The 23,718-nt window shown below is 38.5% G+C and overlaps 1 protein-coding gene across 1 annotated transcript; it reads right to left on the bottom strand.

Moving 5' to 3' along the window:
- Nucleotides 1-225: 225 nt before the first annotated feature.
- Nucleotides 226-23,317, bottom strand: LOC127431261 (uncharacterized). The gene is made up of 8 exons (XM_051681635.1): nt 23,011-23,317; nt 21,837-22,185; nt 14,131-14,278; nt 13,802-13,919; nt 12,571-12,612; nt 12,409-12,450; nt 5,266-5,500; nt 226-704 (listed from the first exon to the last, which is right to left on the bottom strand). The coding sequence occupies exons 2-8, from the start codon at nt 22,006-22,008 to the stop codon at nt 475-477; spliced, it is 987 nt and encodes a 328-aa protein (XP_051537595.1). The 5' UTR covers nt 22,009-22,185; nt 23,011-23,317; the 3' UTR covers nt 226-474.
- Between the last annotated feature and the right edge of the window lie 401 nt (nt 23,318-23,718).

The following is a 23,718-nucleotide window of genomic DNA, read 5'->3' as shown; positions in this document are numbered from 1 at the left end:
AAAGTGAACTAGACAACACAGACTGATGGGTTGAAAAACTTTGGTTTATCATTGTTTGTTTTCAGTGACTCAATCTCATATTGGTGGTTAAGATTCATGTGACCCTTTAAACTAGAAAAGAAAAATACACTCAAAAAGGTGTACTGTATCTCTTACAGTGCAATTTAGTCATACAGCCAGGTCAACATAATTGCTGAAAGTATGGACAGGCTGATGTAACAAGTGTTTCATTCCTTCTGAAAGTTTTACAAACATCCTCATACCACAAAAAAAAAAAAAAAAATACAAAAAAACAACAAACAACATTGCAAAAAACTTTCCCCTGCTGCATTATTTTGGCAACTAAAGCATTCAAGTTCCTGAGAGAAGCTAAGCATCCACACCTCAATAGAGCCAATTAACAAGACACCTGGTTGGGTGTCTTGCAGCGTCCGAAGGGGCCTGGATGAAGTGCAGGGGTTGGTCCCTTGTCGATTACCTGAGGGAGGGTGAGGGGCGGAGCCTCAAGTGGCAAGGCTTTTCCGCGATTGGAGGTTTGTTGGCACGGGGTGGAGCTTGAGAGGACGGGGACTCACTGGACACACTGAATGTTTTCATAAGCTGAGCAACACGGCCCCGTCCCAAACAGATCTTCTCGGCTACTTCAGACCCCACATCAACAGAAAACGCCCGATTAGCGGCGGGCATCATTTGGAAATCTTTTCCTGTGAATGAGAGAGCAAGAGTGAGAGACTGAGAAGGAAATACTTCCAAGACTTGTTGTGACCACTGTTGGGCATGTTACTCCCCCCCAAAAAAAAAAGAAATCTGCTAAAGATTACTAATTATTTATCTAAAATTGTAATCAGATTATGCCACTCATAACTTTATTGAAAAAGTAATCACATTACAAATTATTTTACCTTACTTTATAAAACCATTAAAACAATTTTCACAGAAAATGTTTTATTTTCCACTTAACAAATTAAAAATAATAATGTATCTCCTTGTCTATTGTCACATGCAAGCCATTAACTCATCAGCAGCTTTTCTTCCTTCACAATGAGTCGTTAGGGTGCACACACAATTCAGCTGTCACTGAAATGCAAACCTAAGCACTGTATGTAACCCAATGGATGTAATTGTAACAATTAAAAGTAACTGTAATATGATAACAAGAATTTTACATGTAATTGACTAAAAAGTAATTAGATTACAGTAACTAATTACTTTGTGCTTGCTTTACACCAAAGACAGGTTATGATGACCTTCAAGGTTTCTCTCATACACAATACCTCTATTCTGTCCTTTACCCTGAAGTTTTCTGTCCTTCTCTGAGCACACTCTTCTGTTCCTTTCTTTTTACCCCTTTTCAGTGTCCCTGGCTCTTTCATCTGAGCTGCAGACCGGAGGTCTTCGGTGCAGGAAGTAGAGCAGGGACACAGCTGGGCGTAGTTGGTGCGAGTGTACGCGCGGTTATGGGTGCGTAAGTGTGCGCATATGTGTGCGGTTATAGTGTATGTGTGTTATTGAGAGATGGAGGAATGGAAGATGAGGAGAGGAGGGCCGGAGGGATGGTGGCGGAGAGCAGACAGACGCTGCTCAGACACCAGAAGGCTTGAGGAACTGCTTATTTTTAGCTGCGTCCCCAGGGGACACAGATGTGCGTTCACTCTCTCACTCTCAAGCACATATACCCCTTCTCCTTTACACACAAAAATTATGACACACATTTTCCCCCTCACAAACTCTTTCTTCTGAAACTCAAGCATGCTCGCTCACACACCCTGGTCAAAGACATGAAGCCACATGTGACTGTCAGTCGAAATGTCCCAGTATTGAACCACGAAACATCAGCTTTAGCCACAAGTCTTTTTAAAACAGACATTTAGGGCATCTGATCCAATCTGATCCAGCCTCACTTTAAGACCTTGTTTATGTTTAGTTTTTTTGTCTTGCTCTCTCTGGCTTCCGTTATTTGGGCATGTCTTCAGGTCATATTAGAAAATATAGAAAATGTTTATTTTTAGGACCACTACTTTTAAGGCTATTTTGCATAGTAATATTATTTTCCTCACAATTAGGCATTTCCCACCAAGTTCTCAAATACATAATGTGTCTGTATGTTTTACTTATTATTATTATAATTTTTTACTCTTTAAAAGTAAATTATTTTCCCATTATTCTCAAAGGTGATTCTCATTAGATTCTCATTTCTAATAATACAACAAATAAATGTAATACAATTATTTTTTTAAACCTAAGTCAGCATAAAGGCAGTACAAAAATACTACCATCTATACATACTTTACGATTTAAATAACTTTTTTTTTTTTTATTACTGTCATGAGAATAATCTTTTTTTGCGTTACGGTACTAAGAAAGGGGGGGGGGGGTGCGTAATTGTCAAGAAAATAATCTTGCATTGCAAATTTTATTGGTCCAAATGGGCTTCATTTTTTTTATAAAAACAATTAATTTTTTTATATATTTAGGATATTTTGCATTGTGACATTATTTTGGCTTGGCACTTCTCCCAAAATTCTTATTACCATTTCTTATTTTCTATTTTTTTATAATTCAAATTTTTGTAATTTGCACTTTTCAACTGTGTTTCATTAGATTCAGTCATTATTTTACTGTAATACAGCCTGGTAGAAATTGCTTTAATACAAAGACTATATGCATTACAGCAATGCGAATGAGCTGTTTTGCAATACAGTAATGAGAATTGGGGAGAAAATGTGAAGATTTTCTTTCTTCATTTTTTTCTTTTTCGGTGAAATGTGACCTGGACATGTTCTTGACAGGATTCTTGAGATTAACTCTTACTCCTCAAGTCCTACATTCTCTTCTTCCTTCCGTCTTCTTTCTCTCCCCCTCCCTTCCTCTGGCCCCTGACCTGTAGTTCCTGTGTTAATGTCCTCTCGCCGTACTGCGTGGGCCTGCCACTGATTGTCTCACTGTGTTGTGTGGTCGCCACGGAAACCCTGGATAGGCTCCAGCGACCTAGGCGGACACACATGCATGCACAGCACTCTTACACACTCACACACACACACACCCTGAGTCACACTCATGATCTAAAACTGTTTGTTCCACCGCATTTTCCACGCCCCACTAGTAGCCCATTCTGCGTCCCACAAACACAACACATATGTGTTTGCGTGTGTGTCCGTGACTGTGTGTTCATACATGCACTCTGTGCCATTAGCTGACACCACTGTAACGATGATGCCTCACCCCCCCACCATCACTCGCCTATGGTGTTTGCTGTTTTCCATTCTCCCATAACCTTTGCAAATTCTCCACCAGAATTCGACCTCTCTCTCCAACACTCTGGAACCTGAGCCTCTCTCACAGAGCTGCCACTACGTTCTCACAGCACCCCCTCAAAGCATGGCTGAAACCAAACTCTCTGTCCAGGCTGGCCAAAACTGCCCCCACAGGCTTCACCGTGCAATCACTTGTGACAAAGCCTGTAAATACCTGATCTCATTGAACCGCCTCAGTCTCCCCATTTGCCTGTCAATAACTGATCTGTATGTGTATGAATGACCTAGATAATGTATTTAGAGTATAGCAGTTTCCTAAAAACATGTTCAAAAGAGAAAAAAGAAAATACATCATTAATCTCTAAGCTTGGGTCTTTGAGGACCTTAGTCAGGGTGGATGCGATAATGAATTTTACATGGATGAAAATGAGGCTTTGAGGGATAGATTAACAATTTGTACAATGGATAAAGCTGTATAAATGTCATAGATCACATCTAATTTTCACAACTAGTTTTTCTGGAGTTTTTTTGTCTACTGAAATTCTTTGGAAAGATGTAGTTTTCAGCATTTCATCAGCTGAACGATCAACACCAATTTAATCAACAGTGCAACACACTGAAGAGACTGTAAGTCTATCCCTCACAGCCTCGTTTTCATTCACATCAAAAATTAAATATGGCACTACTCTGACTAAGATCCATTAAAAATCTCTTTGGGAGCAACGGTGTGCTGACATTTCATTTTTGATATGGTGTATACGGGACAGTTTCTATTCCCATTCATCATATGTAAACAGAGGAGCTGAGCCACACTGACAGTCCAGCGCCAGAGAAAAGCACGCTATCTCTTTAAATGCCCCCACCTCTGAGAGTGATTTTGGAGGGGGGTTAGAATTGGGGCAGAGGGCAGAATTCCGGAGCGGCATGTCTGTGCACTGAGCCGGGGTCATGGCTGCCAGGGGGAGGTGGCGAAGGGGAGAGGAGGCCGGGGGCCCTGTCACTTATTAGCTCCGGCCGAGCGTCGCCCAGGGCCAGAGTCGGGAAGCAGCGCTGGAATGTGTGTCCTTCCCTCTGAAGGTGAAGAGAAGGGACACACACACACAGGCACACAAACCCACACACTAATGCACACGTGCATGCTTGCAGAGACAGAGCAAGCAGCTGTGGGAAGCTGTTGCTTTAACGCACATGCCAGGATGAACATACACGCTACTCACACACACACACACACACTCTCTCCCATGACTTACAGGCTCTCAACCACACCTACAATGTTAAACGCTCAAACAAATTGACATGCACACATGGTCCCTGTTATACACACACAGCACATTTTCAGGTGTATACAGCATATACCTGAATCTGTTTTCTGGAAATCCAATCAGGATTGAAAGTTTTGGGAAAATAGATAGATACTTCATCAAATGAGATACACACACTACATAAAAAAATTAATTTAAAAAATCTTCTAAAGCCATATTAACACTCATGCATTGTAAAAAAAAGTCTAGTTAGAGACAAAGAAAATGATTTAACATAACCTGGATGATTATTAATAATGAATGTTTAATTAAATAACATTAGTGTTAATGGTGTTTATATGCTGCACTTCAATGTTATGTCCAGCAGAGAGCATAAACACAAATTATTGAGATGAATATTGTGTAATGCCTAATAATACACACTAGATGGCGCAAGTTCAGCTTTAAGAGTGAGTCATAACATCTGATGAGGCAGGTCACACCACTAGGAGAGTGTTAAGAACGAATGCTTAAAAGTAGTAGATGTTTCCAAGATATAATAAATGGAGAGGGGGTTAAAATTAAACCAAACTGATGCTCAGATTAGAAGATGAACATAAATTCATTCAAAGGAATTAGACATTCCGTTTAGGAAAAAACAACAACTGTAGTGTTCATTATTATTTAGAAGCTGTGAGAGAAAGTCCAACACACAATCACACATATAGACACACAGAGATAGGAGGGCTATGTAAACACCAGACTCTTACCTCTGTTGATCTGTGGTTTGGGGGTGTCTTGGGGATGGAATCTGGATGTATCAGGCAACTGATTGGTCATCCTTTCCTCTGTGTCTATATGGGCAGGGCTCCTGAGAGCCGAGTGTGTCTGGAGGAAAGATCTCATGCGGGGCTGATAGCAAATTGAGGACAAGAGTGCTGAGTCATCTTCTGACCATCCTGACTCAGCCTTCTCTGTGGACTCTTGAGGCTGATGATGGGATACCTGCCATAGACAAGAAATAAATCAAAGTTGGGTTTACTATTTAAATTGTCCTAAAACCATCTCGTATGCAGCCCTCATGTTCTGTTGAGGTCGGCTACACAGTCTTTATGTTTGGGGTTCCGGAAACCTAAAATGATAAATGCAAAAATAATAATGGTAAATGAACCTCTACATTTCTATTCACTTTCTTTTAATATGTTCCTCTGACTTTCTATATTGTGTACACCAGTCAAGAATTGTATCATGTGAAAATTAATTGCATTATTTTAAGTTTTATATCTAACGTAAGTAATATAACATTTCTCCTGGATGATGTTTGCAGTGTGTTATTAAATTAAAATGTTATGTTATGCATGTAATCAGTTCTTGTAAGATTAGGAAAAGTCATTAAGTATCAACCTGACTGAAATGCCAAATGAATGTTCTGGTTTCAATACAAGTTAAACTCAGTCGACCACATTTGTGGCATAATGTGGATTACCACAAAAAAATAAAATAAAATAAAAAAATAAAATAAAATTACTCTTTATTTTAAAAAACACAAGTTGCAGTTCTATTAAAGGGGTCATGACATGCCTTTTTATTATTTTAATGTCCTTTGAGGTTCACTTATGTTAGTCAAGTTTTTTGCACAAAAAAACAGTCATATATTTGTAAAACATGATCATTTTCCACCCTCATTCTGACCCTCTATTAGAAATGCTAGGTTTTGGTGCTGCTTCTCCTTTAAGACTTGATGGTAAACACCCACTGCTGTGATTGGCTCTCTGCTCTTGACTGACCTGCTCTTTCCTTACCATCTCTCTGCTCACCTCTACTGGGCGGGCTACAGAAGTGATAAAGTAAAGTAGGCTTTGATGTGTTGTTGTGAATGCGGTCAGATGCAAATATCTAAATAGACAATGAGTCGTTTTGGCAGCTCAATATCAACAAATGCTCTTTTTGCAGTGAATGGGAAGTTTTGAGTTCTGAAACTAACAGTATGTTATTTATAGTCAGAGGTGGGTAGTAATGCGCTACATTTACTCCTTTACATTTACTTGAGTAATTGTTTGGAAACAAATTTACTTTTAGAGTAGGTATAAAAAGTGGGTACTTTTTACTCTCACTCAAGTACATTTATAATAAACTTCTTTACAATGGGCACCATTCCTGTCGTTACATTACTGGGTTTAATTTTAGTTAATGTGTAATTTATTGAGAGGTTATTGAATGGGACTTTTACGACATGCCACTCAAGCCGAGTCTATCACTGCTGCAGCATCAAGCTCTTCAAACAAAGTGACACAATCACATTCTTCGCTCCGCACAGTGAAAAAGAATAGTTCCGTCATGCAATGCCTTCATTTAACAAGACAAGCGAATATTTCAAGATTAAAATTGAAGCTCCAACTTAGGGCAGCACGGCTTTTCTGTGAAATGTGATGGTCAGTTTCAGGGTAATTCTGTAACTGGGCTCTTATGACATCAGTTTTTAAGTGTATATTTTTAAATCAATGCAGCAATATATCAGTGCGCTTTGTCCCACATGTCATGAGCAGTATTTACGCATTTACCTGTGGAACGGTCGTTAAGACACTAACAGCTTACAGACGGTAGGCAATTAAGGTCACAGTTATAAAAACTTAGGACACTAAAGCGACCTTTCTACTGACACTGAAAAACACCAAAAGAAAGATGCCCAGGGTCTCTGCTCATCTGCGTGAACGTGCCTTAAGCATGCTGCATGGAGGCATGAGGACTGCAGATGTGGCCAGGGCAATAAATTGCAATGCCCGTACTGTGAGACGCCTAAGACAGCGCTACAGGGAGACAGGAAGGACAGCTGATCATCCTCACAGTGGCAGACCACATGTAACAACACCTGCACAGGATCGGTACATCCGAATATCACACCTGCGGGACAGGTACAGGATGGCAACAACAACTGCCCGAGTTACACCAGGAATGCACAATCCCTCAATCAGTGCTCAAATTGTCCACAATAGGCTGAGAGAGGTTGGACTGAGGGCTTGTAGGCCTGTTGTAAGGCAGGTCCTTACCAGACATCACCAGCAACAACATCGCAAGTGCCTTGGTGGAAGAGTGGGGTAACATCTCACAACAAGAACTGGCAAATCTGATGCAGTCCATGAGGAGGAGACGCACTGCAGTACTTAATGCAGCTGGTGGCCACACCAGATACTGACTGTTACTTTTGATTTTGACCCCCCCCCCCCCCTCGTTCAGGGACACATTATTCCATTTCTGTTAGTCACATATCTGTGAAACTTGTTCAGTTTATGTCTTAGTTGTTGAATCTTTTTATGTTCATACAAATATTTACACATGTTAAATTTGCTGAAAATAAAAGCAGTTGAAAGTGAGAGGACGTTGACAAATGTCCCTATGGGACATTTTCACATTTTCACCGTAATAATTACTAGAAAGTTTTCCAAACCTCTGTTCTTATTGAGAAATTCATCCAGATCTGACAAGAGCCCTTAAAGGGATAGTTCACCCAAAAATTCTAATTCTCATTATTTACTAACCCTCATGCCACCCCAGATGTATATGACTTTCTTTAATCTGATGAACTCAAATGAAGATTTTTAGAAGAATATCTCAGCTCTGTAGGTCCATACAATGCAAGTGCATGGGTACCAAAGTTTTGAAGCTCCCAAATGCACATAAAGGCAGTATAAAAGCAACAAATAAAGTAATACATATAAATCTCCACTTTCTTCTTCTTTTGGTCTTGGTGATTTGCATTCCTGGTGCATATCAACACCTACTGGGCAGGGAGGTGACTTAATAGTAAAAAAGGACACACTGTAAATATTGATCTGTTTCTCACCTACACCTATCATATCGCTTCAGAAAACATGGATTAAACCACTAGAGTCGTATGGATTACTTTTATGCTGCCTTTATGTGCTTTTTAGAGCTTGAATATTTTGGTACTCATTTGCTTGCATTGTGAGGACCTACAGAGCTGAAATATTCTTGTAAAAATCTTTGTGTTCAGCAGAATTTTTTTTTTTATACATATCTGGGATGTCATGAGGGTGAAAAAATTAAAAGAGAATTTTAATTTTAGGGTGAACTATCCCTTTAACTAAAATCAGAACCCCCCCCAAAAAAAAGAGTTTGAAAATTGCAGTAACTATAAAAGCCACACTAAAACCAAGTAACCTTTTCTTGGTTTAAGTGTTGGCATAGTTACTGCATTTTGCCTTTGTCGGGCAGTATAGGTCTCTAAACCTAAATAAATGTATTAAAAACCCTCTGGAGCTTCAGCCAGAGAAAAACAGCAGATGTTGCACGCTTTGACAGTAACAAACACGGATCGTGTTTACACATTTACACGTAATAAGAGAGATGGAATAGAAATGTGTGTTGTGCAAGGACTTGCTCTGCCTAGGGGCTTGTGGGAATTGAGGGAGAGAAAGTGTGTATGAGAAAGAGAAAAAGAGAGATGAAAACCAAGAGCAATGGAAAAAAGGAGGGAAAGAGAGGTCCCTGCCCAGACCCCATGGGATGGTCCCACAATCCCATCCATCTGTGACTGACAGGTGTGCAGTCTCGCCCGTTTTAATTCCCTGATCAACTTCATCAACCATCTGCTCTTAAAGAACTCTGGGGCCTAAATCAGCCCCTGGGCTCTCTCAGGTTCTCCTGCAGATCACACACACCCTGTCTGTCCGCACGATCTGTGACACACAGGCCACACATTGAGAGCAATGCTCCATTCTCTCCTTCTGCAGAGCCCCCCGGTCAGCATTTTAAACAAGCTGTTGCCGGAACCTTTCCCCTATCATACAGTTGGGTCTAAAAGTTTGAGATCACATTGAAAACCTGGAATTCAAAATCTAATTTAAATCTGGAAAGTTCTAGGATTTTGAAAGATTTAAAACAGAACAGCTATGACACAAAATTAAGAAGAAATATTTAAGGTGCTGCACTATTTCTTGGTCAGTAATCAAATAAGCAAATTGCATCAATGAACATGTTATCTCCTTTGTACAAAAGGTGAGATTTCCTTTCTTCCATTGAGGCACACAAGATGCTCTTTGGAACATTCACAAATCACACTGGGTTAACATGGATCAACAGGTTTTCCACTGAAACTTTCACTGAAAATGTTATGCTTGTAATATAATTTATAAGAAACAAAAATTTTATTAAACAAAAAAAATGCAAAATAGAAGCATTTTTACTATTGGTCTCAAACTTTTGGACTCAACTGTAATTGAAACACATTTTTACATACCGCACAGAGACAATTGTACACTTGGACAACACAGATATTTTGTCAAAACAACATCGTAGTTTTACATTTATGCACACAAACAAGTGACAGCTGAGGGTAAGAAGATCTCAAGATGAGAGCACAAGGACAGCTGCTCCGACCTCCAACACCCTTCTTCTCTCGGAGCAGAGTGCCAAGAGAGTCCACTGGCAATCTGAGAAGGCCATTCCATTACTCTGGCACCAAGTCTACACTGCAAGTATGGGATGCAAAATTAGAATGTTGTTGTGTTGCTGTCAGTGTAGACAAGTGGAAGAGTCATGGCAGAGTGACCCATTTTTAGCGTTCCTATTAGCGGGATCGATGATGGTGCAAATGCAGAACATAGAAATATAAAAGAAACACAGAGAGAGAGGGAGGCAAATCATGTTAATCTGCTGATATGCTCAGTGTTAATGGCAGTGGAGTCAATGAACAGCGGCTGTTAGATCCTGGGACTTTCCAGCAGCCTCTGGAGTAAATGAGCTCTCTGTGGTCAAATTGCATGTAACATCAGTCCAATGAGCCTGTGACTATGAAAAATGACTTGAAATTGTGAACAGTGTCGATTCATTACCAAAGCTCTAAGGTTATATACCCTCTTCAATCCAAGAGATGAAATGGATTTCTTATTACATGAAAAAACATATGTATAGACACAAAAAACTTTTACTTTTTTTACCATTCCAGAACTGTTTAACTGTCAAATGCAATAGGTTACCTGTAGCATTGGGGTCCATTGCATTTGCAACATTACAGAAATGTACATATTTATAACATTTCTAGCTTTACTTAATTTTATTAATGCATACAACACAAAGTATCAATTTTAACTTAGAGTTCATTAAGTAAATTAATAATCGTGAGTTCCTTGAACTTTAGCTTGCAAATCCATAAAATTAAGATTTTAAGTACTACTAACTCAAACAATCAAGTACAGAACCGAGGTTGTGGGGAATACCCATAAGCCTTGCGCTTGAATAATTTAAGCATGATTGTTTGGTCAAAAGGAACTTATTGGGGCATTTAATTAGTTGTTAGAGAGATTTTAGCTCTTTTTAGCATTATTGACCTTGTTTTACTGTAAATAGCTATTGACTCCACATATATGTTCTTAAATACTATTAACCCTTATGTAGTGTTGGGGTCAAAAATGACCCCTTTTGAACTTTGCTTCTTTAAAAAACATGGTTTCCTTCATCTCATTCTGGTGGTGTGACAAAAAAAACTCAAATTGGACCCCACATAGGAAATGAATGGGTGAAACTATAAAACAGATAATTTTTTTTTATTTATTTGTCAAATAAAATCAATAACTCATCCACAATGCAGAACACACACACAGAGAAATGAAGGGGTGATACTAAAACACAACTACAATGCGGAAAGCACATGTTCACACACTCACAAACACAGGAATGAAAAGGGAAGACTATAAAAGAGAGCATTTTTTATAGAACTTGTCAAATAAAATGCAGGACACAATGCATAAAACACATGCATGCATTAGTATGTTTTTTAAGCAATTTGAATTATGGGGACACTAGAAATGTCCTCATAAACCACATTTATAGCATAATACCCTTGTTTGTAACTTAAACAAATGTCCTCGTAAACCACCCAAACCCACCCACACACACGCACGCGCACGCACACACAGACAGACAGACAGACAGACAGTCAGACAGTCAGACAGCACACACACACACACACACACACAGATCAAAGGCTGAGTTTGAGACAGTTGACCTTTTCCACTGTGACAAAATTTACACTTAGGGGTGGGAGCTGTTCGCCATTGCAAAATGTTTATTCTAAGTCTTATGTTTGTGCACAAAATGAATTATCACTGTTAATTCCTGTTCATTTCTGTTTATTGCTGTTGGTTTAATTCACATATTTTATTAATTTACTTTGAGTTATTGAATTGGAATGTTTGAAATAAATGATAGGTAACAAAAATCTTACTCTTAAGTCTTCTCTTTGCAACACCATTGTCAGTAATCATAATGTGACATCATTGCAAAAACTGACATTTCAAAACACCCCCCAAATTTATTTTTTTTTAAATAAAAACAAATATCTTTGATAATGTCTAAATATATATCCAAATGCATAACTTGCCATAAGATCTAAAAAAAATCAATAAAAAAAAAAAATCAGTTTGCTACAACAAATGAGTAGACCTCTGCAGCCATCTACTGGTTATAGTTGTAATTTCATGTAATTTTCATGCCAAACACTAAGAGAATGCACCAGTAACGAACAGAATGTAAGGGTTAATTGTAGAAACACCTTACAAAAAAGTACAGAGGAAAAACCATTGTCAGTAATGGCATCAGAAGGAAATACCATAGTATTTTTTATATATACACCATTACCATATTCATTACCATAATACATAAATAGCAGACTATCTTGGTGTTACCATGGTACACTGAATAAAATAAAAACTGTGCAGTTAACTTAAAAATCTTTTTTTTTTTTTTTATCTGATCGGACCCTTAAAAATTACTTTTTTAGTGTAATATAATGTTATCAGGTATTTAGTCACATCAAACACTATTTTTGACTTTTGAACCATGGCTTTGAAAACACCTCATCTTACAGTAAGCCTATTACAAAACATGGTACTTACATTTTCTACAGTTAATGACAGCTTTTCTTCATTCACTGGCACCTAAGCATTGAAACATTTTTACATATGAAACAGATTTTACATCAGTTTAAAAGGTAACCTGTTGTGAGACAATTCTCTTTCATTGCTTAACATCATGTTTGCTGAAATACCAATACACACCTGTGGAGGCACCACAGTCCTTAAGTCTTTGTCATTGTTCTCCTGTGAAAACAAAAGTAAGATTTCAGACTGGGGACACAAACTGTTCACTCCCTCTGACAAATGGCAACTCTTTTACGGTTTTAACTATGACAAAGCTTTATGTAATAATCCTGACTACTTGACAGGCAAAATGTGAGGGCCCTCAAATGGATTTGTGCTGGTATTTGTGTGACTCTCATGTGGTCCATCACTAATTGGCAGCAGTGAGTCACATGTGAAGAAGTAGAGGGACAGACATTTATGTTTAGCCAGTGGAGAATCATAGTGTGGTGCTACTGACTAGCACATTTCCTCCCTGGAGTGCACTCACTGCACGGTGTTGCCATGGAAACCCTAGCATGATTCTACCCCCCCACCAAAGCATAACAATTAAGAGAAGGTGACAAGATCTTCTCCTTGCACTTAAGTGTGGACCCTGGATAGAGAACACACACACACACACACACACACACACACACACACACACACACACTGAGAGACTGAGTTCCATGATACACAAACACACTAATTAAGGAAAACATCACTGCCTGCTTAGACTGCATTAGGGGCCATTCACACAGAATGCAATCTTGGATCCATCTGCGCTGTTTATCAATTGTTTTCTATGTAAACACCTGCTAGATAGACATCTCTGACCTTTGCAACACATTTAAAACTGTTACAATTTTAAAAACCCCACAAAATTACTTTACAAGTGCACATTTCCTATTGAAAGTTTGGGCGCCTTAGTTGTGCAAAGGCTGGACCCGGAGTGTCTGTTGGAATAGAACCCAGTTGACGCCAACTGACCACATGCAAACAGACATATTGATACATGAGCAGAGAGATTGAGCCATAAAGAACCGAGCAATGAGAGTTGTTGTGTCTGAAAGATGGAGATGTGGGTTAGAACTGAGAGGTTTTTTGAAAGGATGAAAAGCAATAATGGAGCAGAAGGGAATGAGAAAGGGAGGAAAGAGGAAAGGAAGGTGCAGGAAGAGGGAGAGATGGAAGTAGTGATTTATTTGGCTGTTGAACGATGACTCTCCCTGTGGAGAAAGTTTGTCTCACTGCCCCTCGGCTGTGTCCGAGATTAATGGCGGCAACCGGAAGGTCACCTACCTACACACAAACACCCACACACACCTGAAAACGCAGTGGCACCAATTTAAGAGTTGAGCAGATGTGAAGGTGTGCATGTAAAACACACCTTTAAGTTCAGCTGGACTCCTGAATGCACTTTGGGTGGAAGATTTTCTCTCCCTGATCGTACAGGTTCTGCTGATGTTCGGTTTGCCAAGTTGCTTTTCAAAGTGCCGGGCTGGTTGCTAGAAGACATGTCAAGACATGCAAAAACATAATCAGTCTTAACAGAATGAATGAATGAACACCCTTCACAGCAAAACAATTTTGCTTCTCTTGTTTTAAGGGTGTTTGGATGGTAATAATATTTTGCAGCATTGCGAGCTCTTTAAAAGAGACATATTGCTCTAATACTTAGTGTTTTTATCAGTGTTCGAACTGAAACTGTGTCCATACTATGAAATGTTGAGGACGCTGGGTGTTTTTCTCTCTCCAAACCCTGAATAGATGATCTTGGAGCATTTGAGTTCATCCACCTCACCGATGACATTGACCTGCACATCTCCGTCTCGTCCCAGCAGCCAGCTCACACTCTTTCTACGAGCTACAAAGAAAGAGAAAATGAGAGACTTTGAGTGGGTTGGGGGAATTCTGGATGCTGGTATGCATGTCCCTATCAGGCTTCTTAACTAGCTTAACCAACAAGACTTCCTTAAATGATCAGCTTCAGCAGCCGAGCTTTGGTGGTGAAAATCTTAAGCACTAAACCAGCATTAACCAGCCTGGAGCAGCATGAAAATTCATCAGCTGGTCTTTTCAGAAGGGATATGGTAGGAAGTCAGAAGCTAGACGTGGCACTCTTACCCACCTACTCACAGTGTACAATTTAGTATAACATCAAACATCACTTTAAAGCCAATTTTAACCCCAAAAAGGTTTTCGTATCCTGGAGGAGAAAAACATTTAAGAGGATGGGGAGAAGAGCAACGAGTGAGTTGGCACATTTTTATGAAAAATATTAAAAAGGGGGCCCCTGCAAATGAGAATATGTGACTTCAGGTGTGTTCGATTTGAGCTACGCCTTGCTTTACCAATTGGTGAGATTTGCCAGTTGTAGTCGAGGGAGGAGTTGAAAAGAGAGCTGTCAAGCTGGACACTTTTGTGCTTCCTGTCGCATGCAGAACCTACATCAGTCACAGCAGATCACGTGATGTTTGTTTTCTTTATTGCAGACAAAGTGGAATTCATATAGACAGAGGTTTGAATTTTACATATGACAACCAGAAACATTATTCATTTGAAAAAGTTATGTGCTGCTTAATAAAGTGCCTGCTGCATTTACAAGAAAAACACCAATAAAATCTTATATTATTTTAATACCAAAAAAGGAGTCAGTATTTTTTTTAATCATTTGTATTGTTTTTTTATGAATAAACATGATATTACTATGATAAACATAACATAACGATATAAACATCACAGAGTCGTGAGAGTTTTTACGGTACTTTGATGGTTTAAGTCATAGTGAGGCGGTGGTAGCGCTGTCTCAAGTCGGACACAATTTCTGACCGACATGCGCTGCTTTCAAGTCCGGCGCTGATTGGTCTGCGCAGCGCTGCATAAAGTTAAACACACCTCCCAACTCACAATCATTATCTAAAAGTGACAAGGCAGCATTTATATTAGAAAGGTAGCTGACCTGGGGCCTGGGTACTACCGCCCCTGGAGTCGTGAGTTCGAATCCAGGGTGTGCCGGGTGACTCCAGCCAGGTCTCCCAAGCAACCAAATTGGCCTGGTTGCTAGGGAGGGTAGAGTCACATGGGGTAACCTCCTCGTGGTCGCTATAATGTGTGGTTCTCGCTCTCGGTGGGGTGAGTGGTGAGTTGTGTGTGGATGCCACGGAGAATAGCGTGAAGCCTCCACACACGCTACGTCTCCGCGGTAACACACTCAATAAGCCACGTGATAAGATGCACGGATTGACGGTCTCAGACGCAGAGGCAACTGAGATTCGTCCTCCGCCACCCGGATTGAGGCGAATCACTATACCACCACGAGGACTTAGAGCGCATTGGGAATTGGGCATTCCAAATATATATATTATTATATAAAAAAAAGAAAAACAACAACAACAAAAAAGTAGCTGACCTCGAGGGAAATGTTCCTAACTTTCCAATGTTATTTTTATGATTTCTACAAGGTGTAAAATTTAAAAGTTTTATTTCAGAAAAAACATAGAAATGTATTATGTGGGCCCTAATCTTTTGCAAAATGGCAATTAATTACCTTTAAGAGGTACTTTTATAGGTTTACCCTTTTTAAAGTTAAATTTGCCTATAGGCCCATCCATGTTTTGGAGTTCCATCCAAACATCAAATCGTGTCTACGCCCCTGGTTGAAAAATAAATACTTTTGAAGTGATGCATTCTAAATATGATTTCATACAGACATGGAAAAATGTATTAATTTGATCAAAAGTGCAAGAGAAAATTATCATTCAGTAACACTGAATTCCATGACACAAGCGAAGGCTCCTTTTGAGGTAAGATTACTTGTGTAAGAGAGAGAAAAGATTCACAGCTAATGAAGAAAACCCTTTACATGATGAACTGGTTCTTCTTGCAGACCTTGTACTAAAAGTACAGTATTCCAGTTTAACAGCCTGTCTGAAACACTCGTGATCCCAGTCAGGACAAAACAAACATGTCATACCAAACTGGCTAAAACAGCTAACAACTAAAGACATTTTAGTAATTGATAAATATATGTTTCATTACACATATCACATTTCAACTTAGGCACAGAAACCTGACCAGCAAGTTATTTAAAAACATAAATTAAATTAATAGTAAATAAATCACACATATGGTATTGATAAATTAAATTATTTTTATTACAAATAGGGAAAATAGGGTTAGGTTTAGCCTTACTCTATTTCACACACCTCTCTTTTTCTGTCTCCCTCATTTCTATTGTGTAGCACACACAAATCGGGAATCAATTTAATGCAAATAATTCTACAAAAAACAACAATAAGCTAGCAATCAGAGAACACACAACACGTACAGTGTTACAGCTGCAGGCACTGCTGACACATACGGTAAAACCCCTTACTCATGATTCCTGCAAGTGACCCAATGACTTTGGGCTAGGCTAACACTGGGACTAATCTTATCAGTACATATCTTTGTATATATTTATTATTACATTGCCTGTACATGTAACCATTTATTTCAGATTTTACTGCTGATTTGAAATATGTTCTTTGATCGTAATCTTGACCACCCGTTTTGGAGATTTTGGTCTTTCCCTTTTCAAGAAGATAGGAGCTGCACTTTTATGGCACTTGTATCCATGGAAATAGCTCCATGGGAGCGTTTCAAAGATGGCCGAGTGGACTGACTTGCCTTGAAAGGGACTCAAAGTTTTTACTCAAATTTATAATCCAGATTAGGCCTTACAGGATGTGATGACAACAAAAAGTAATAGCATTTTTAAACAAATGGGACATATCTATAGAGCATGAGAATAAAACCTCTTAATAGTTAAAATGCTACATCTGATATGCTACATCACTGGATGTAAAAATGTGTCTATTTACTTAACTGAACATACAAGCTAAGGCATCTAAATGAAAAGATCTGTTTTCTATTGTTTTTTTCTCTCCGACTGGTTCACCTCTGTAGCCTTAACTTATGATAATCATACTTTATTTTGTATCTCTCCATAATCAAATGTGCCACCATAATCAAACAACAATTATAACATGTAACAATCCACATAAAATTTAACAAAAGTTGCAACAAATCAAAACCACACGATCAAACAACAAACACAAAGGTACATCATCAACTGTTGATATTCAAATCTATAGCATAATCTTTCTCCAGCTTTCTCCCGGTCTCTTCCTCCCCAGTGTGTTTTGAGTGCCTGTGTTTCTTGCATATTTCCTGCTTTGCTGGCAGTCATCTGTTTGAGGGAATGGAACTTGGCCTGGCTGACATTTCCCGTCTTGTACTAAAAACTAGGTCAGTAACAGAACGGTTTCCTCTGCCTAGCGTAGCCAATTCACCCAAATGTAAGGGTCAGGATGTCCTCAGATACTCATTTTATTGTTTTATTTATTGTATACTATTGTATTGTACTCTTGACAATAAAGAACCTTGAATCTTAAAGAACTTTTATTGTATAATTTTTAACTATTGTCTACATAATAATGGGCTTCATGGTCTATTAAACAGGCTTTAAACAGAGACAGTGTCCTTGAATAATGTCTATATGCTTCAGGATGTTGTATCAGTATTATTATCTTGGGGAAGCCATTGACCTGCAAGAACAGCTCCAATTGTCTCAGTGAGATAGAGCACTCACTGTTCTCCTCTGAGGTCTGTAACTCTGGCACTTGATAATAACTGCTTTGTTATTGGACAATGAAGACTTCCTCCTGGAGTTAGGCACATGTCAGGTCAAATTAAAGTTTCAGCGGTCTCTACATATTTACTGGTTCACTTCTGTTTTAAAAAGATTGAATTCATCGAATGGATATTTAAACGGAGTGACTATTTGCACTAGGTGTAAATAGCACCTGCCACACAGCGTGGCTATTTGCACTCAAATAGTCTAGTGGAAACACAGAAAAAAGAAAAAAGAAAAAAAAAAAACAGTTTCCCAAGTGTCGCTTCAGTGGCGTAGTGTGTAATGACGCTGAAATGTAGATGTATTTTTCCTGTACGGACGACCCAGGTTTGGTTCCCCCCTTTGCCCCACTTTTCCCCATCCTGTTTCCTGTCTCAACTCTTCATATTTCCTTTAAAGGGATAGTTCACCCAAAAATGAAAATTCTCTCATCATTTACTCACCCTCGTGCAATCACACGTTTATGAATTTTTTTCTTCTGCAGAACACAAATGAAGATTTTTAGAAGAACATTTCAGCTCTGTAGGACCATACAATGCAAGTAAATAGTGACAAGAACTCAGAAGGTCAGAAAAAGACATAAAGGCAGAATAAAAGTAATCCATACGACTTCCAGTGGTTAAATCCATATCTTCTGAAATAATTTGATAGGTGTGGGTGAGAAACAGATCAGTATTTAAGTCTCTTTTTACTATAAATCTCCACCTTCGACCAGCCACAACCAGTAGGTGGCTGAATGTGAAAATGAAAGTGTAGATTTACAGTAAAAACTTAAATATTGATCTGTTTCTCACCCACTCCTAAAAGACATGGATTTAACCATTGGAGTAGTATGGATTACCTTTATGCTGACTTAATGTCCTTTTTAGACCTTCTGAGTTCTGATCACCATTCACTTACATTGTATGGACCTAGAGAGCTGAAATATTCTTCTAAAAAGCTTAATTTGAGTTCTGCAGAAGAAAGAAAGTCATACACATCTGGGATGGCGTGAGGGTGAGTAAATGATAAGAGAATTTTCGTTTTGGGGTGAACTCTCCCTTTTATACTACTAATAATAATACATACAAATTTATATAAAGGTTGATTTCCTTACAGTTATTTTGGTCACTGTGAAGGTCAGGGAGTATTTTTATTTATTTATTTATTTTACCTTTATTTAACCAGGAAATAAAAACTCTTGAGATTTAAAATCTCTTTTACAAGAGGGTCCTGGCCAAGACAGGCAGCACACTTAGTTAAAACAAAAAACATTTAAACATAAAACAAATACATTAATTACATATACAAAATGTACACATATCACTTAAAACAATTACAATCAGGTAAATCCGAAACCAAATCAATTAAGATAGACCAACTCTTTAAAACATCATTTATCTTGTAACTGGTTCCAATCAAATGGAGCAGCATAACTAAACGCCCTATTACCCATATTTGTATGGACTTTCTGGATATTTAAAAGATAATAATCTTGTGAACGAAGACCATAATTCTTTACACCTTTTTGAACAATATACTGCTGTAAATACGAGGGAAGCAAACCCGAAATAATTTTATATATAAATAGGTACCAGTACTTAAGTCCACGTGATGACAACACGGGCCATCCAACCCGAGAGTACAGTGAACAATGATGGGTAAGGGCTTTTGAATTAGTAATAAACCTTAATGCTCCATGATAAACAGAATCCAATGCCTGTAAACAATGCTTAGGTGCTTGCATATAAATAATATCACAACAATCCAACACTGACATGAAAGAAGAAACTACCAATCTCCTCCTTGCTTCAGAAGAAAGACAGGACTTAACTCTAAAGAAAAAGCCCAATTTCAACTTTAGTTTCTTCACAAGATGCTGAACGGTTTGATACGGGTAAAATTAACCATGGTTTTACTATAGTAATATTGTAGTAACCATGTTTTTTTTTTTTTGGCAGAAGAATTATTTACACTTAGAGCAACATGCTTTTGGTTGCTATTTATACTTAGTGTAAATAGCCTCTGCCATATTTAAAGGGATAGTTCACACAAATTATGTCATAATTCACTCAGCCTCATGTTGTTCCAAACCTGTAGGTTTTTTTCTTCTTCTATGGTACAGGTACACAAAAGGAGAAAATTAAAAGCAGAATATTAGTTACCGGTAGTTCACATCTTTTTCCATTCATTGAAAGTGAATAGTGACTGAGAGAGTGAACATTCTGCCTAACATCTCCTTTTGTGTTGCACAGAAGAAGAAAAAATGTCATATGTGTTTGGAGGAAGATGAGGGTGAGTAAATTATTTTATTTTCCCTTGTTTGCTTATCTAGCCCTATTTAAGTGGATGATAAAGAAAATCTGTCATTTATGCTTTTTTTAGTTGACTTACTATTGCAGAGGTTTCCATGAAAGTTTTGGCTCCAGTAACAATGCTGACATGCCAGATTCCATGAGCCCTTTGTACATCTAACCAGTTTAAATGAATACATGGGTGTTACTTTAGCTCAACAACATACTGCAAAGTTTAATTTTTCATTCTCCTCTATGCTTTTTCACAGCTATTTTGCGGTTTAACAGATACCCTCTTTCTCTCAGATGCATTCCTCCCATATCTCAGCTGTTTTAAACAGTTGGCCTCCCACGGAAGTCTCATATCAGTGACGCATGAGTGGGAAGAAGAGGTGAAATTCAGAAAAAAAAATAAATAAATAAAACGTTTTACTGACATGAATGTGTGTACACAGTTTTTGATTAGCCGTTTCCAATATTGCACTGTCAGGCTGAGCTGAACGTTCACTGGGCATGTGAACTGTCCATTAGCATCCCATTAAAAGTTAGGGAAGGATGGAGCGGAGAGTCTCTGGGCTTGACTTCCCCTTGCTCTCGTAATGAAACAAAAGACTGTAAACTCTCGGTTTCTGGTCAGTGAGGTAGATGTGATAGACTTGCTCTCATATCATCTGTACACACACACACACATGGGCCAGACATATTTACTCCTGTGTTCCAGAGAATTTTTCAGCATTCAAACATCAGTGTCCATCTCTGGGAACCTACTGTAGCGTCACAAGATGTTCTCCATGAAACCTGCAGTAACACATTGTACGCACCAGTGCTGAACTGATTTCTATCAGCTCAGCCATTTCATCCTGGCTGAGTCATGTGCCACACTAAGTTCCTGACCATATTAAGTCAGTTAAAGCCAGCAAAGAAAAGCAATAACAAACTTGCACAGAGCTGTGATCGCACAGTGGTACCAGATCTGTACTAGTAATCAAAAGGCCCTACATGCAAACCTTAGGCGGGTGATGAATAATCTTGTGAACTGCTGAAGAGTGGCCCTATCACCATGGTGCCCTTGAACAAGAAATTTCACTTCAAGGAGATTGTCCCTCTACAATATGCTCTTATATTAATAAATCTCAACAATATGCTCTTGTACTACAAATGATAGTAATAGATACAAGATGAATATTTTAGCACTGGTTAAATACTACACTTTGCATGGTTTCTTGCAAACTCAGAAATCATAATAATTCACTATATCCACAATAGTAATAATAATATATACAGTATATATATATATATATATATATATATATATATATATATATATATATATACACACACACACACACAGTATATATATATATATATATATATATATATATATATATATATATATATATATTACACACACACTGTACATTATTCCCCACCAAACTGCACTAGATTTAGAGTCAGAAAAACCAGAGGCCTACCTGTCTTTGGTTTGGGATTGAATGGCTCCCTCTCCAGCTTCTCCTCTCGCTCCTTCCAGCGTCGCACCTGCTCCTCACGCATCTTTAGGAAGAGGGTCTTCTTCTGCTTTTCGTTCAGAGCGTCCAACACATCCGGGTCGATGTACATGTCCTTCAAGATCTGCTGCAGCATGGTCGTGTGTGTGGTGGTCCTTTATATATCCTAAGGTTCAGCAATGGTCTGTAAAAGCAAGGATGGTGATGATGGTAACAATGATGAAGCCCGGACTGGTCCTCAAACCCGCTGCTGTGACGTGCCTTCACCACACACACGCTCTCATCACTGATCAGCCTCCATAAACTGGACATGCTTTCAGGAGAAATAATACGTTAAAACATCTGGTAACAATCTGCTCACATTTATAGTTTGTTAGCTTGCTCTATCTTTTCCCATACTCTGAACATCCACTGCGATAGAAAAAAAATATTCATTTATATTTGCATAAGTCCATTTGAATGTAATTCTGGGTGATATTTCATTCAGGCAGTTGAGAAAAGTCAGTGATGAGTTGAAAATAAATCAAAACTGAATTTAAATAAATGGCAAGAGTAAGCAGCACTCCCAGTATTACCACAAGAGAACAGCAAAAAAGAACATGCATCTCTTAGTTTATTTAGAATATGCTAATTACCATGGATACAAGAATAAAGGCTTAACCATAATATGGACCTAAATAAGAAAATAATGTGTGTGTAAACATGGTCATAGTTTCTCAGGCCTGAGTGGAGGGATTCCTTGGAAATGGAGTTGCTTTTGTTTTCAGCAGCTCCCCCTCTTTTCAGAATCCCACAAGACACTTCTCTGTTTTAACATTGTCTCATTTTAGACACAACTGATCTAGCTTGGCGTGACCTCTTCAAGAGAGCGACAGCTCCATTTACAGCAGAGAGAGTCTGAGATCACAACACACACAGAGACTGAGTGCTAAAAAAAAGTTACAACTGCCACAACAATAGTAACTGTGAGACACAGCAGAGGATGTCTGACTCCCTACATATTTAATAAACTGCATTAAATGTCTTGAACAGGAACTAGAAATGCAAAGAGAGATAGGGTGGAAAGGAGAAGGAAAGTTGGAAAGAAGAAAAAAAAAAAAAAAAAAAAAAAAGACTGTCTGAAGTAAGATGTACTCACAGCTGGGTGCGGACGCTCCACGGCAGACTTTACTAAGTGGGAGAGAGAGTGCTTGTGTGTCCTTCTTGCCTTTGTGTTATGACTTAGGTGGCGACATCACAGCATTCCATGCTCTCTCATTCTCTCTCTTAACCTCCTTTCTTTTCCTCGTTCTCACAAATGTACACTACACAATCCCTTTTGCCTTCGCACAATCACACACAAACTTCCTTTCTGCCCTGTAACTCTCTGAGGTCGGAAGAAAACTCAGGAAGCAGACCTCAGCTGTTGCCGCAGTAAACGGAGAAGCAGCATCCTGTTTAACAGAGGCAGAGGACAGAAAGAGAGAGTTTGGGAGTGAGGAGGAGGGGCAGCTAAATGAGAGGAAGAAAAAATTACACAGAACTTAATCACTATTAAGCAAAGGAATTTACACAAACACAACTCAAAAAGAGTGAATAGGAGTTTTAGCAGTATGAGGAAATCTGCACATTACCCTCTTCCACTCTTCCAGTGACAAAAAAGAAAGAAAACCACCACTCTGTGTTATTTGCATAAAAAATAAGCCACTTCACTAACTGAAAATTTCTCTACGATTACACTTCTTTTAATATTTGCAAAAATCATCTGATGAAAACTCGTGGTGTCATTTGCTTAAATCTTTCTTTGCTGTAAATTTACACAAAAGAATAACAAGAATTAAATGTACCATAGTTTGCTTCTGAAGCA

Source organism: Myxocyprinus asiaticus, chromosome 40 (assembly GCF_019703515.2).
Source record: "Myxocyprinus asiaticus isolate MX2 ecotype Aquarium Trade chromosome 40, UBuf_Myxa_2, whole genome shotgun sequence".
Taxonomy (NCBI): Eukaryota; Metazoa; Chordata; class Actinopteri; order Cypriniformes; family Catostomidae; genus Myxocyprinus; species Myxocyprinus asiaticus.
The sequence above is the reverse complement of the archived record's forward strand: the minus strand, read 5'-3'. Positions and strand labels throughout refer to the sequence as shown.